We start from the raw sequence: 15,892 nt of genomic DNA, 5'->3' as shown, positions 1-15,892 counted from the left end.
TTTTTCCCTCCCCCCTGTGGACTAAAACTTCTTGTGTGGCCTTGTGAATCCTAAGGATGGTCCTTAACCACACACAATTTGCTCCTTAGTTTCAGATCAAATAGAAATGAATAAACCTCAAGGGAGAAATGTTAAGTGCATTTGAGTCTTCCTTTGTACTCTACTTAACTGATGAAAAGTCTGAACACCTCTGGGGTGCTTAGCTGACTTGCTTTCTTTCCCTTAGGTAGAAGCAAAAATATTCTTTAAAAATCTAGAAAAAAGTATCTGGCAAAACAGTATTTCATAGAACATGAACCTGCATTTCTATCCCAAATTTATCAGTAGAGAAATGTGAGAGCCCAGGTAGTACAACACATGGTACTGCAACTGCCCATTTTCCCATTGTTCCAGGATACGTTCAACTATTGATCTTTTAGACTTCGCGATATTAGCTGAAGTATACAAAGAATCCCTAACTGAATCTTGTAAGTATAGATGACAATATTTTGTTCTCCAAGTTAACAGTAGTTGCATAGAAAACAAGAATTACAACCAGAAATGAAAGGAAATGCATTTATTTTACTGATAAGAAAACATTAAATATTCTATCCCTCTTTCTTACAACTGAGACTGTCTATATGTGTATTAGAGAGACATACAAGGGTATGTATGTGCTGGATTTTACCGATTTTTGTCTGAAAATGCATATGCAAGATGGGATCTCCCTTTAATTTAGAAAAGAATAAAAGCTGTCTAAATCATGATACGACATGTAAGTTAGCATGCTAAGTTGACAGCACACACATTATCCAGTGAAGCTAATATAAACAAGATACAAAAAAGCTTCAATGACATCCATTTACAGTTACATATCACAGTAGTAATGTTTATTTAAACATTTAAACAGGTAACATTTAATCTGTATTTTATAATTAACTATGTAAACACTTTTCAGAATAATTCATACAGTGCTATTCAGTCATAAATTACATGATTTTACTAGTCTTCCTTATTACCACTGGGATTTAAAATAGGGCTATAACATGTATGAGACAACAAACCGAATGCTGTCAGAGGGCAGACAAGCCCACAATATGCATTTATTTCAGTCTTACACTTTGTCAAGAACATCTTTTGCACTGATGGCGTGAAAGTATTTTTTGCGTACAATCTTGATAGATTTTAACACAAAGCACACATAAAGGGTTGCCTTATTTTCCTGCAGCATTTTCTATGGTAAAAGAGGATGTCCTCCAGTTCTCTGAAACAGTTACAGCTAGCTCTAAGTGACTTTCTGCTCTGGAGGAACATGCTTACCTTCACCTATAACATTGCAAGTATATAAGTTTCTAACTCTGGGTTTTGAAGACTTCTCTGTGAGCCTAAAAGCTAAGTGATGCAATTGGTTAGCTTGTGTGCTTCTAATTTTTTCCAATTCTAATGGTTCAAAATCTCTATATAGCCTACATGCCTACATCAAACATCATATTCTACAGATATGAGAATAGTTTAAGCAGTTTATAAACACAGGAGGAAAAAAAGCTGATACTGGATAGTATCTGTTCTTTTTCCTGAAGAGAAGCATGTAGAAATGTGTAATATGTTAACAAGCCATGTTTTTCAGTTGCACATGTTCTTATGTAATTTAATTGAAAAGTTAGTTCAAAGTTACTTTGTACAGAAAGTATTTTTTCCTCATTTTTAAGATGAGATGAATGCATTCGATTACTATGCCAATTAAAAAAAGAATCACTTGTGCATCACTGAAGGAACAACTACATGAAGCAGCAAAAATATTTTAAAATGTGAAACTCATCTCTTTTTAGTACTAAAATTAGAGAATTTATAGAACACAAATGGTATTAACTACTTTTTCATGGTCTACATCAATAAATCTGATTGTTGGACAAGTAAGTGGTAAGCAACATGTGCTGTAAAGTGTACCTTTACATCTTGGAAAATAAGGTTTTATTTTTGTAGCTAATTCTTTTCATTGAGAAGACAAACTGTATGGTAATCACTTTACACCTTATCTATGCAGGACAAAGTACAAGCATAATACTTTTAAATTAACAATTAGGTTAAAAAAGACTGTATTGATGCAACCTACATGACATATTTAAGCAAGGAATCACTGATGGGAAGATCTAAATGCAAATGAGATCTTTATCTACTACTACTGTTTGTGGCAATTGTCCTTATTTTTGCCATAATCATACTTTTCCTACGGTCTTTAACTCTTAAAGGTATATAAAAAGAAAGCAGCTGAAAAGCTTGGAGATATCAGTTTCAAAATGACTGAGCAGAAGAGAGAGTTCGCTGGAAAGACCATTCAGTACCAGCAAGAAATGAAGCAGCTCCAGCATCTGTTGCAAGATAAACAGGAAACGCTTGATGAAGTGCTGCAGCAGAAAAGGTAAGTCAGGCACAGGCAGAAACAATCCAATTAGATCCGATGGATAAAAGGGGTTGGAGAAGGCAAATGCCTATTTAAAAATTAACCCTCAAAGAAGAGCTCAGCTATACCACTCCTCCACAGGCATGTTTCCTTGCTACAGAAGTCATTTTCAACCATACAGATATTTTAAAGCTGTTCTCCTTAACCCTTTTTTCCAAAATTAGTAAAATTGATAAAAATTGCTACTGAACTGAACAATTTGTAGCATGAAAAGAAACATAAGTTAAACTCTGATACCTATCCCATTTGTCAGGCATGTTGACAGCATTAAACTAATATTCAGAATTCAGGGATCTCTAGTTTCATCTTCTCAATTCAAATTTTCTTTGTCCCAGGTTCATACAAGCATTAACAAGGCAACACATTAAAAAAAAAATGTAGTCTTGCTCTTAGAAATTAGCAGTTGAAATCAGCATAGTGTTTTGCACTGCTGTAAGGATAAGCCAGATTTAGCACTTGCATGCTCATAGAACATGAGTACTGGGCATGTTGCATGCAGACTCCAGTTAGAGCGAAGTGGCAGCAAAGAACAGAAGCTTGTCCCTATCAAAATATGAAAGTTATTTTAAGAAACAAATCAAAACAGTGTAAGTGTTCCAACACAAAAGGTCAGAGTGAACCAATAGGTGAAACTCAGGATGGCTTGTTAGTGGAATTCAGTCATGTCATTTTGCTCCTTGTGCCTTACATCCCACACAATGTAAGCTCAGAATACTAATGGTCTTTGTAAAGTATTTTGAAACATATACTGAGTAACTGGTAGTTCTAGTCATTCTTATCGCTGTCTCGAGGAGACATACTATATTCATAGGAACAAAGTCTTTTCATCTACAGTTTTGGCTTTTCAAAAATGCAAGGCATCTTCACAACTGCTTTTTGGTTAGCAGAATGATTAAGGTCAAACTCATTAATGTGGCTTCATATTCTTGGGCAGAGTCCTGGGGTACTTCTATCAACTGTACAGCCTTCACTTGTTGTCTTTTGCTCTAATTCCATTCTTAAAGGTTAATATTTAATGATTTCCTCCTCTACCAAAAGCTCATTCCAACCAGTAAATACAAGAATGATCTTAAGGCTAAGAAAGAAGAGTATTTTCTTCTCTTGCACCTGCATATCCAATCATAAGGTTAAACATAAAATGAGCTAATGTTAGTTTTCTGGGTCAGGGTTGCTTTTCACCACTTCTTTCTCAACAGAAAGTGTTATTGATCACAACCAACCAAAAAGTGCTGGTTATGTATTTCCTAGTACCCACTTTTTGCCATAAGTCTGATAATACTTAATCTGAAAACATTTATGCTTTGCATTGATTTATCTCCCATTTTTAGAATGTGGAATTCAGAAGAATTTGTATAAAGGGCCAGCTCAAAAGGTGCTTCCAGTCATGCCTTGAAATGACTTAGATAAATCTATAGCATAAAGATTTTTGTATGTGCTCACTTTGCTTTCCACTTCAAATGATTATTTTTCTGATTATTTTGCTGTATACTAGAAATGAGTTAGAGAAAACCCAAGAGTTTAACCTTGATGAAATAGTTTTACTAAGAAGTGGGCTGCTGGACTACACTGCATCATGAAAGAGTGTTAACTGCCATGTTTGAAAAATAACCTGTTTCTTGAAACAAAGAAAAGCAATGAATTCAGGCAGTCAAAGAGACATCAGCCCATGAAATAAGTTAAAATGCATTTAGGGCTGTCCATCATCTTGCCCCCCATCCCAAAATTTGTATCACTTCTCAGTTTGGCCTCAGCCCTCCACAAAGAGGCACTAGCTGAGTACAGCGAAGACCTGTGTTCAGTTTGGCCACACCTTTTCAGCTGCTCAGGGGACAGGTGTCAAGCTCTTGGCATCTGGCACAAGGGAGAACAGGAGACATGCCTTACAGAGACCTACCTGTGACAGGAAGCAAAACTGCAGTCATGACAGATCCAGATTCAGTGGGCTGTGGCATTCACAATATTTAGAGCTCATGTGCACTGTTCTTTTGTGCAGACTCAGTCCAACTTTTATTACATGGGTCCAAGTTTTCTCTTTTCTCATTCTTTCTGACATAGCCTTTAGTAGGATTTTTAAAACATAATAAGAACTATTAATATTTCAGTCAGAACTTTACAAGCATTTGAATACATATATTGTATAATTTATGTAGGAACATACTGTAATTACATACTGCTGAAAAGTTTTTAAAATTAGCATTTCTGTTTTTTTCCTAGGAAAGTGGAAGGTGAACTTGAAGTTATTTGGGAATCCACATCCAAAGAAAATAGAAGAATGAGAGAAATCTTACATAAATCTCTGGAGAAAAACAACATGTGGAGTACTATCAGAATTCATGATTCATACTTAAGTGAAAACTCACAAAAGGACTTAGTTTATGGACATGATTTTAGCTATTGTGATGTGAAACCTTCATCACCTAAAAATGAAATTCAACAAGAATCTCAGGGATAAAGATGCCTTTTGTATTTCATCTGAGAAAAGATTTTCTCAGAGAAATCAAAAGTTCTGTGGCTGAATTTGACTTTCTCAGCAACACAAGATGCAACAGAAGGGTGTGTATCCTCTTCAGAAACTCTCATGTATTTTAATTCAAAAGCCTAATTTCAAGAAATGCAAGAAAATTACCAAATAAAGTATGAACAAAATATGATCAACTTTGAAAAAAAAAAAAAAAATCTGTAGTCTGTTTTCATTGCTAGTGATGAAGCATCTTGACATCTGGAGTTGCAAGAACATCCTTACACTGGATTGCCTGCCAAAAATCTCTTCTTACCATCTTAAGGACAGAGAAAATATTTGACTGTGTAACAAACAAGACAAAAGCATTTTGGTTTCATCTTCCCTGAAACTAAGTGTCCTAAAGACAAGTGGTAGTGCCTGAATGCACAACTGTCTACCAAGTAGGCTGAGCCCAGGATTCAACATGTTCTCTACCATAGCTTTGCCAAGAGGACAAGATGTCAGCAGAAGATACAATCCTCGTCAGGACTGAGTGGGCCTTCCCTCTTTAAAGTCTCCCTCTTGAGATTCAGTAGCTTTGCAGGAAGCCACAAAATGCATAGCTGGCATAATCACTGACTTTTCACAGTATTGCATATCAATTTCAGGGTAGTATGTATTAGTATAAAATAAAATGCTTTTATTTTAGAATTTACATTTAATTTTGGGGATCATCTTTTTGCTTGTTGCTTTGTTTTCACAACAAGAATTAAATGGTAAGAAAAAACTATATCGTTATAGTATCTGTAACAGTACAGCAGTTGTATAATATTAGAAATAATGAAGAATCTCCTTGGTTTTGATTAAATTCAACAAGAACTACAGAAAATACAAGTTAAATTCCAAAATACACTCTGATGGGGATTAGAAGCTTACTGCTTTCCTGACTAGCAAATTTTACTGCTTTTCTGCTTCACAAAAAGGTTAGACTCAGCAAAACAGTATTACATAGGTGAGGGTGTGGAGAGTACCTTTTATAGCACTACCATTTTTAATAAGTCTGTGCGCAAGTACTTCTTTTAAAGCAAACTTCCTCAATAAACTGGAAGGTAAAAAAATCTATACAATCTCATAGCAGTTACAAGATCACTAGTGATTTACCTCGACTGTGCTGAGATGTGACCCTGATGGGAGACAAAACTAAGATAGCTAAGTCATAAATACATGTGAATTGTGAAATCAGTGGAAGTTTAACATGTACTTTAACTGCTTTCCATGAGCTGAGAATAAGCACATCAAAACATAAAAAAGGTAAGCTATTTCAAAATACCAATTCAAAGCCAGAGAAACCTTCAGGAAATAAAATAATTCATCATACTACATGTGCTAGAAAACAGATGGAGAGGTTTTTTTCTTGTTATTACAAACGTTCTCTCTCTGATACACAAGCTGTAAAATAAATAAATAAATAAAATAAAATAAAAACACTCAAAGCTGAAGAAACCCCTACCCACTCAAAATAAACTTTCCTGTCCATACTGGAGCAAAACTAGTATTTTTAGGATGTTGAAGTGGTTGGGCAATGAGTCATGAAAGCAAGAGAAAGCCATCTTTGATGGCTAGTTGCACAGTGCATAAAATAAATCTACAGTTACTAGGGATCATTACAGTGATCATAACTCAATAAATAAGACCAAACCCATCAGTTTCTAGCACACTGAGATTCTCTTTAAAACATAAGCTTAGAAGATCCGAACAGTTTCTAAACTGAGTATTGTTATTAAAAAAAAGTATGAGAAAACATGGAAAATGAGCAAGAGTTACAATATTTAAGAAGTAGCTGCTCTCAATCTGATTTTACCATCTTTGCTGGTTTGGCTGCAAGAGGATGTGCTTCTACTTAGGGAAAACATGCTCACTAGGTAACAGAGTACTTGGCATCTGCTGGTTGTCTCTTTTGCATTGACATTATTTATCAGGCCACAACTGATACATGGTAAAAATCCTGCTAGCACCTGTAAAAGACTATTCAACTAACCTGTACCAGCAATACAGAAAGCTCTGCATTCATCTTGTTTCAGCAGTGTAAGTAGTTAAACAAGTAGATAGCAGTGAAAGCAAACAAAAGAAGCAAATAAAGAGGGAGATAATGCAGTGCACTGTATTATACGTAATTCTTAAAGAATTATGACATTAGAAGAGATTATTATTAGACCTGACTGTAGTCTGATTTCCAAGCAAATACCAGTATCTGGTTATCTTATCTTTTTCCTCCAGAGTGAAAGAGGATTTCCAACTTGACAATGTATTACTTTTTAAAACACGCTACCCTTAATATTACACAATACTAACTACTGATAAATACAAATTTTTCCACTCCCAATATTACTTGCAAAGATGCAATAGTGCTAAACCACAAGCAAGTGATTATCTGGCAATATTCAGGATAGATTCAGCTTTGGGGAGAGGCTGAGGAAAATACAAAGTCACAGATTTCTTCTCTAATTAGTATATGAAAACAAAAATACAAAACTTCTAATGACTCTTCACATTTCTGTTAACATTATGAAAATAAGTTACTTCACGTAACCTTTGAATTAAGGTATTTTAAGTAATGGGATGAAGTTCATGAAAGGAAATAGCACTGGGAAAAAGTATTGAAGGCAAAATGTTTTAAACTGTGAAACCACCACCCAAGGAAAGTCAAAAAACCTGAAGCTGATAGGAAGCTATAGAGCCTCTATCAAACACTGATATTTATTCCATTTCCTAAATTCCAAATATTACCATATACTTTATGGACACTATACGGATATTATAAGCCATTGAGAACTCTAGCTCCTGCAGTAATCAAACAAACTAAAGTCTGTTTTTCTCTCTAGCTGACAATTTGCATAGAAATCACTTGGTACATACCAGAGCACATACTGTGAATCCTGCTCAATATTCACAAGCCTGAACTCAAATCTTTCAAGATCTTTTCTACACACAGTAACTCAACAACCAAGTAAACTTTTCCTGATTCAGTCTATTATGCCTTTGAAGCTTTATCAGTACTGTACTGACAAAGTATTAGTTCTGATTTCTCTCATGTTTGTTGTAGTTTTCAATAAAGAATCTAGAATCACTGAAAAATGCCTCTGGAAGGATTGGAGGATTAACTGGATCACTACCAACAGATGTTGGTTTAATCTCACTAAACATGTTCAGCAAAGGAATCCTTTTAACATCTTTGGGCAACATAGTCTAGCCCCTTGCAATCCCTACAATTAGAATGATTCTTATAGTGTTTAACCTAAATCTTTCTTGCTTCAGTTTAGGTGCAAGAACTCTAGAACTATCCACCACAGACAGGGAGAAGTTTGTCCCATTCCAATTTATGTTCTACCAAGCACCCACTCAGTGTGCTCTTTTAAGCTAAAACACTTAAATTTAACAAATTCTGTATGACAAGCTTTCCAGACCAGGGAACATTCTTACTACCCCAGCAGACTACTCCCAATTAGAAGTTTCAAACCGCTAAAATAAAGACAACTCAAGTCCAAAACTAGACCCAGTTTGCCAGCAGAAACCCTAACACTGCAAAAAATAAAGATTTTTTTTGCCTGTTTTGCAGACTCCATTCCTATTCACACATACTAGCATATTTTTCACAAAGCACAATCATGACAATCATTCATTTTTGGTGAAATATTAAATCTCTCTTCTACAATCATGCCTCTGAATTCTCTGAAGAGCTGCAACATAACCAGTTGTTCCCATCCCCAACTTTAATGGTTGGTCTTGTCTACACACTGCACCTTGCAGTCATCCTAATCACACCTTCTTCCATGCTCTCAAAATAATCTGAATTATCATTTTGTATTACATGATCCTTCCTATTTGCTCCAAATCTACATATTCACAATATTTAAAATTTGCACATTCACAGTATTTTCTGTCAGCTGCAAGATAAACAAGACCACTGAACAGGGCAAACCCCTGTAGAACAGGCCTTTTCTAGAGTGAAGAGTGAGCCACTGATGCTTTCCTCCCAAGTTTTTCAATTAGTTCTTCATCTATGCTATTACAGAACTTTTTTTTTTTAATATATATATTTAGACCTCCTCAGCTTACTGAGGAGACTGTCACAGTAGAGCCCTGCTAAAATTGATATACACTTCACTGCCTCTTCTCTATCCACTTGGCTTATTACTTTTGAGAAATAAAACTAGATATACTTTGAGAAATAAAACTAGATATACTTTAAAAGGCTTACTGATAAATTCATACTGGCTGCAACTCTTTCCTCTGCAGTCCAGGGTCATAGTTATGACTGCTATGCACTACAGTACTACCAAGAAATAAACAAAATATGCTTCCTATTTGCATAGGAAACAATTTATGCATCTTTCAAGTGCTGAAATGAATAAACTATCGTATTCTGAGTAAATTATCAGCTTGTAAACAGACATGAGTTCCAAACACCCTAACGTGAAAATGCTTAGGGCACTTGTGTTGGAATTTTGTATAATCAAGCCAACAAATGAACTGGGTTAGTATCCAGGCACTTAAGAAAACTATACCTAAAATACTCACCCCTCAGTTACTTTATTCATATTAACTGTTTCATAGATCCTATACTTCAAAATAATTTCACTGTTTTATTCTACTACAAAAATTTTACCCATGCCAATTTGTCTTTTTCCTGTTATCCATCTGTAAGCTGAACCAATTAAGTTCTTTTAGAGCTTTCTTCCACAAAACTACCTAGAAATAGAGAAAGGGTTTCAACTTCTATCCAGAAACTGAAAAAACAAAACAATTTAGGATTTGTAGAACTGTACTCACATTAAAGTTTTGTCACTCAATTTACAGAGCATAGTCAGAGTATGCGATGATACTGAAAAGTGATAGATGATAGATGATAAACTGAAAAACAGAAAAAAAGAAAAAATTAAAATAAAGGGAAGTCTGGAATAAACTCAGTAATTCAGATGCATCTTTCAACTACTGCTAGAATACCCTCGCACTTCCTCTTACTTGGTTGTCAGAGCAGAATACCACATACTTTGTGCTTCAGTTATTGTGTAGACACCAGGGAGAATCTGTTACTCAGACACACCAAGATACGTATGCCTTACAATGTGTTGTGAATTGAGGGTCAGTTTTCTCTAATTCTAGCCTAACATAAAATTCGAGATAAGAGCAGTATTATCTACAGAGCTGACTGCAGGTTCTCTGAAATGCTTATCATACAATCAAGGTGAAACAGAAGGCACGCATATTTTGTGTGTTTTTGTAATGATTACCAGGAAGCATCTTGTAAATTACATACAATAGCAAGGAAATCCATGCCATTTAAAAGTCACTTAAAAACAGCTATTTTCTTTTTCCCTCCCTCCATGTTTAAGCTAGGAAGATGCTGCATCTTTCTAACCAGAACATTCTTCATCAGTTCAAAAGAGAAAGCCTCCTAAGATTTTTAACCATGAAAAATTAATGCTACTACATTGGCAAAGTGCATCTGGAGTTCTAAAAGCTTTTCCTCTGGGACTACAACACCCTGTTGAGACAGACAACTCTTCCATTTAGAAGAGCTCTGAGCATTCATCCTACTCTGCAAATCTAACGGAATTAAATACAGTCAAAATTCTACAGTGTCAGTGAGCTTAAATCTAAAAGAGCAGACGCACTTTGAAGGCCTCACTTTTAAAACTGCAGTTTCTCAAAAGTGGGCATCTCTACATCTCCTGATTTTCTTTCTCCAGCTAAATTAGCTCCAAAGAAATAAACTAAATCAATTAAATACCTACCACGAGTTATAGACACTTGCTTTGACTTTCAGACTGAAGGAATTTGAGAATATACAAGCAATACACTGCCTGACAAAATCCACCATCTCATTATGCAATGCGTATTTTCAAATTGAAATTGGAAAACAGAAAGGTATCTAAAAATGCTTTGCCATGTAAAAGCAGAAGTATCAAATTTCTCTGAATAAAATGATCCATTGATTTAGCTAAACATTAGTTTACAATATAAACACTGAAAAGGTTCAGAGGGTCTTACTCTAACATGGATGAGTATACGTAGGAAGAAGCATCTCTCTACAGGCTACTTAGTGTTGAAGATACAGTTAGCCTTTGTTTTTACTCCTGATTAAAGTTGATTATTCAATAAGAAACTGAGTTTCTGCATTAATCCTTGCATACAGAAGTTTAATTGTGCCTCGATCAAGTAAAGATTTCTTGAAAGGTTTGGAAAAACTCTAGAATTAAGCCAGCTCCCTTACCTACATATATTTAGCAGGCTAAAAACTTGAACGTCATTCCACAGAATCACATTCAACAAACGCATCTGAGCAAGCTCATTCATACAGACAGAATTCCTTGGAAAGTTTAAAAAAAAAAAAAAAATCAAAAAAAAAAAAAAAACACACATTAAGATTATGCCACACAGTGAAGTGGCACATCCTGCTGTAAGAAGTCTTCATGAAATAAGTCTCTGAAAAAAAGATACAGGTCATGAAGGAAACAAATGATCTAAATACGGTAGACATAATCAGTCTCAAACGTCTGCGTATCAAACACCTGCTGAATTATTAGGTCTTCCTCAAGACCATCAGGGAGGTCATTGATAGAGGAGAAATGGGTATGATCCTTGGGCCAAGCAGTACTCATCATATAGACAGAAGTGTGAGGGGCATTCTTTGCACTCTGCTGATTAGTATATTCTAATGACTCAACTCAAAGACACTGAAAATTTTCTCAAGGTATCAGCAGGATTAGAAGAGTTTGTAGGAGCGATTGTGGTTTGCCACACACCACTCAATGCCTAAATGATGAACTTAGGGTGAACTGTTAAAACTATGAGCAATGTTGCCCTCTCCTTTCAGAAATACTGTTTTGCCGTAACTGCAAGGATTTTAGTGCCACAAAATCTCCTCCCGTGCTAGAGCTCTCAAAAATCTGAGATTTCAGAAGTAGCACAGAGCGTTATAAGCACTACTGAAACTTCAGCGCCCACTACATCCACTCTCCGAAGAAATGGGCACCCTGAAGATAACTACTGGCTTTAGCAGACTGTATTTAATAATTCTTCACTGTCAATATACCAGTGAAATGCAACCTGAATTTTAGGTTCTCTTTCTTCAAAGAACAGAAAAAGCTGTGTATTAAGGATGTTTTTAATTTTGAATAGGTTCTGAAAACATGTTAACACTTCAGCTTTCTGAATGCTCTACAATACCTTCATATAGCTAGGCACAATTTTCTTCAGAGGCCATCAGAATTTCTTTAAATATCCTTGAAAAGGGACTCCTTGAATTTTCATGTTCTTCTGGATACAGATTGATTTGGATACTTTGCTTTTACAGCTTTATGAAGAGTCTCAACTCCTGTGCTTAAGTACCTTATAGAAAAAAAAAACTTCATCCTAATCAAAAAAATGTGTACTACCAAGGCAGATCTAAAGCAAAATCTTTACCAACCTTTGAGACCTCTTCTATGGATTTATTCCTTTCCTCACTTTTTTTTTGGGGGGGTTTTATCAGCACAATAAAACATCTACATTTTAACCAGAAATTAACCAGGAAAATAAATGCAGGTATTTGAAAAACATGTACTATGGACATTAATAACTATATTGTTATCCCATCTTTCCTACTGAACAGCCACAGGATGTCAAAGATCTTGCAACCCGTAAGCAGTGGATACAGCTATTCAAGAAGATTACGTTCTTATATTCCACTTGCAGCTGGGCTGCAGTTACTCAAAAAAAATAACCGAAAAACATCTAAAGGTGACCTCAGCAGAGGAACAATTTCTTAAAGTATGTTTATTAATGTTAGGATTCAGAGTAGAGTAAGTATAAAAATTATAAAAATATTCCCAGTTAAAATTAAGTAATCTGTTAAGTGGCAAGATTAGGATGGAAAGTACCAATTCTGAGACACCATTCACACTGTAACTAAAGGTTCTACTACTAAAGTTCCACAGCTAAAAGTCTACAAGTTAGAAAAGTTGTTACAATTGCTGAGGTATTGTTTTCAATTCAAAGTAGAATACGTGTATTACAGCAAGCAATAAATACCAATCTTAAACATTAACCTTTATTATTAGTGACTAATGATAATAAAGCTATATTTATATACTCTGTCTTAGCTATTTCCTGAATTAAAGTTGAAAATTACTTTTTATGATTTAATTGGTGAAGAGCATTTGAAAAAGTTCGACAGGACCAACCCACAGAATGTTTGCTTCTGCAGCCCCTTGGAATTTGAACTGCTTGATCTCTTCATCTATCTATACACTTGAGAGGAAAGAATTCTTCTTCCACAGCTGTGAAACATGATTCCTCTTGTCCACGAAGAGCTCAGCAGTGGAATCCTTGAACTTATTGTTTACATTCTCCTTAAGTGGCTCATAAAAGGATGGATTGCTGGTAGAAGTGCAAATCCTTTAACAAGCTTACAGCATCCCAACAAGATTAACCCCTAAAACAAAACTAGACAATAAATGAATACACTTTTCCGTTTCTGTAAGAAAACAGGCTAGTTAAGGTCAAGTCACTAGCAGAGATCTAACACCTACATTCAACAGATGAAAACTCTCCAAATACATGTTCTAAGTTGACTCAAGAAATTGGTTGCTTTTTCAAAAAAAATTAAATAATTTTCAGTGTTGCATTTTCTGTATCTTAAGAAACAAAGTAGAATGTAGATCTGATGCAGAAGAAAATCTGAAAACATCATTAGAAGTGCAGGACATGAACCTGCACACACCACCCTAAAGATTCCCTACCCAACACTCAGAAGACTCCCCACACTAATCACTGTAGGTTGCCCAGATTACATGAAACCTCATCTCTACACATCTTATATTTTTGCTCTTAATCTAAACAGAAAATTCCCAAGCAATATCTTCATTAATATGGAATTGAAGATGACATATTCCATTATTTTTCCACCAAAGTAATCTAAGAATTTGTACTTCTGATTTTTTTTTTTCTTCCTAGAAATTCCAGGCTATGGATTAAGTGAAAGCTTTATTTTCCTCCATTTTCTTTTCACATTAGCTATTTCAATGGGCTCTGTAGCACTTCAGTAAAATCACAGAAGTAATTACAAGATCGTAACTCTTTAATTTCAAAATAATCAGGCCTAGAGAATGTAAGATATATAGCATTTACAATACCAAACTCTTAATAGTTACAGTTGATGGACAGAGAAAGAGTTTACTTAATCTATCAGAATTGTCATGAAAAAAAAATAAAGCCCTTGTAAAGATGCAGAAAAAAAGGAGGAAACTCAGTATTTCACTTTTTAATATGCTTTAAATAAAATTGTCATTTTAGCACCCTGTATTTTCTTTTCCTTTATCTGTAGAAAAATACAAATTTTCAATTAACTTTTCTTGTACAAAAGTTATTGCCATCTGAGTGATGGTTAATGAGATGGATTTTTTTTAAAGGCTGTTTAAAATTTATGTGAGTACTAATATCAAACAATGTTTACATGCATACTTTCAGATGTCTGCTGAACAGCGGAGGCTAAATCTGGAGTTTCAGGCTACAACTTCTATTTTGCAAGTATTTTAGGGGTGACTACCAGGAACAAATGCCACTATTATATTCAGCATTCAGGGTAACTAATTTTTCCTAGATATACAACACCATAAAAATAGGGTGACATATTTCACTGAAGCAAGATTTTAAACATTTACAAAAATGCAAAATTAATTGGAACTGCAAGTGAAGGGAACACAGCCTGCCTACTCAGCTGCCTTCAGGTTAATGAAAAACAAAGCAAGGATTTCTGCTCACACTTCTCTACATTCTCAAGATAAAAACAAACCAGCTATTTCTAAGGGATGCAGCTAACATCTGGACAGTTTCTGTAATGCACACACAGTACTGCAATAATTACTTCAGGGGCATCTTCCCACAGTGTTTCTGAATGAGAAATAACTTGATATAAGATCATCAGAACGGATTCTTCAAATTATGGTTCACTCTCACTATGTAATAGAATACTTAGGTACTGGACAAACATTCTCACAAATGGAACAAAGATTTTTTTTCTTTTTAAAGATAAACTAATTGGACTATTGGTTTACCTGTGGTTCCTATCTCAAAGCTTCTTGGCTGAGAATGGGTTTAATAATTACCTTTTACAACCTCTGTACTTAACCTGCTGCTGCTCCTGCGTATTCTGGCTTCAGACATGGATATGTCTTGCTGTTCAACTGCCTGGTAAATCTGGACAGAGAAATAAAGAAATACACTGTACAACAATTCCTAGAGCCTGATTTGCATCAAACAAAAATAAACAAAACAGGTAAGCAAAAGTATGAACTGCTGACAGATAATGATTAAAACATTCTAAATCCAAAACTTTCAAGAGAGAAGATGGGCATCAAGCTTTAACAGAATTCAGTGACCCAAGCTCTGCATTCCTTACATGCACAATTTTCTATTGTAGTTTGAATCTTAATTTGAATTCATGATAGAACTTGCTTTTCATCTTTAATTTAAACATAAACCAGTTACGTTTATAGACTAAATATTTTCGAAGATCAATACCAAAATAAGTGTTCTGTTAATTTAAAATGCTACACAAAAGCTAAGAATTTTTAAATGCTATCTAAGTTGCTTAAATATGAAGCATTCTTGAATTACTATCTATATAACTGCAAATGATCTTCAATATTCTCATTCTAGGAAATACAGATACAGAGTCTGAGGAGATAAGAGACTTGTGACTGAATCAGCTGTTCAGAACTAGGAACTAACCTGAACCAAATTCAATTTCCCTCGCTATCTCAAGTTGTACTTTATTCAGTATTGTAGGAAACAAACAACATTCTGGTGAAAAAAAAAAAAACGGAATTCAGAAGCGTGAATTTAAATTCAAAATAACCGTCTGCATTCTAATTCTAATTAGAATGTAAAGTGGAGTAGATATTCACCTTGAGTCAACACTGAGAAGAGCAATATCCTTTTCTGAGACAAGGAGCTGTTAATTAGTCAAC

General features: G+C 34.9%; 1 protein-coding gene across 2 annotated transcripts in view; it reads left to right on the top strand.

The window, feature by feature from the left end:
- The window catches only part of CEP89 (centrosomal protein 89), a 28,898-nt gene extending 23,296 nt beyond the window's left edge, over positions 1–5,602 (top strand). For both annotated transcript variants that reach the window (XM_062586764.1, XM_062586765.1), the window contains 2 exons: positions 2,229–2,398; positions 4,655–5,602. In XM_062586764.1, the coding sequence (XP_062442748.1) occupies positions 2,229–2,398; positions 4,655–4,892 (408 nt within the window). In that variant the 3' untranslated portion in view covers positions 4,893–5,602. The remainder of the gene's footprint in view (positions 1–2,228; positions 2,399–4,654) is intronic.
- The last annotated feature ends 10,290 nt before the right edge of the window (positions 5,603–15,892 follow it).

This window comes from Rhea pennata, chromosome 13 (assembly GCF_028389875.1).
Source record: "Rhea pennata isolate bPtePen1 chromosome 13, bPtePen1.pri, whole genome shotgun sequence".
Classification (NCBI taxonomy): domain Eukaryota; kingdom Metazoa; phylum Chordata; class Aves; order Rheiformes; family Rheidae; genus Rhea; species Rhea pennata.
The sequence above is the reverse complement of the archived record's forward strand: the minus strand, read 5'-3'. Positions and strand labels throughout refer to the sequence as shown.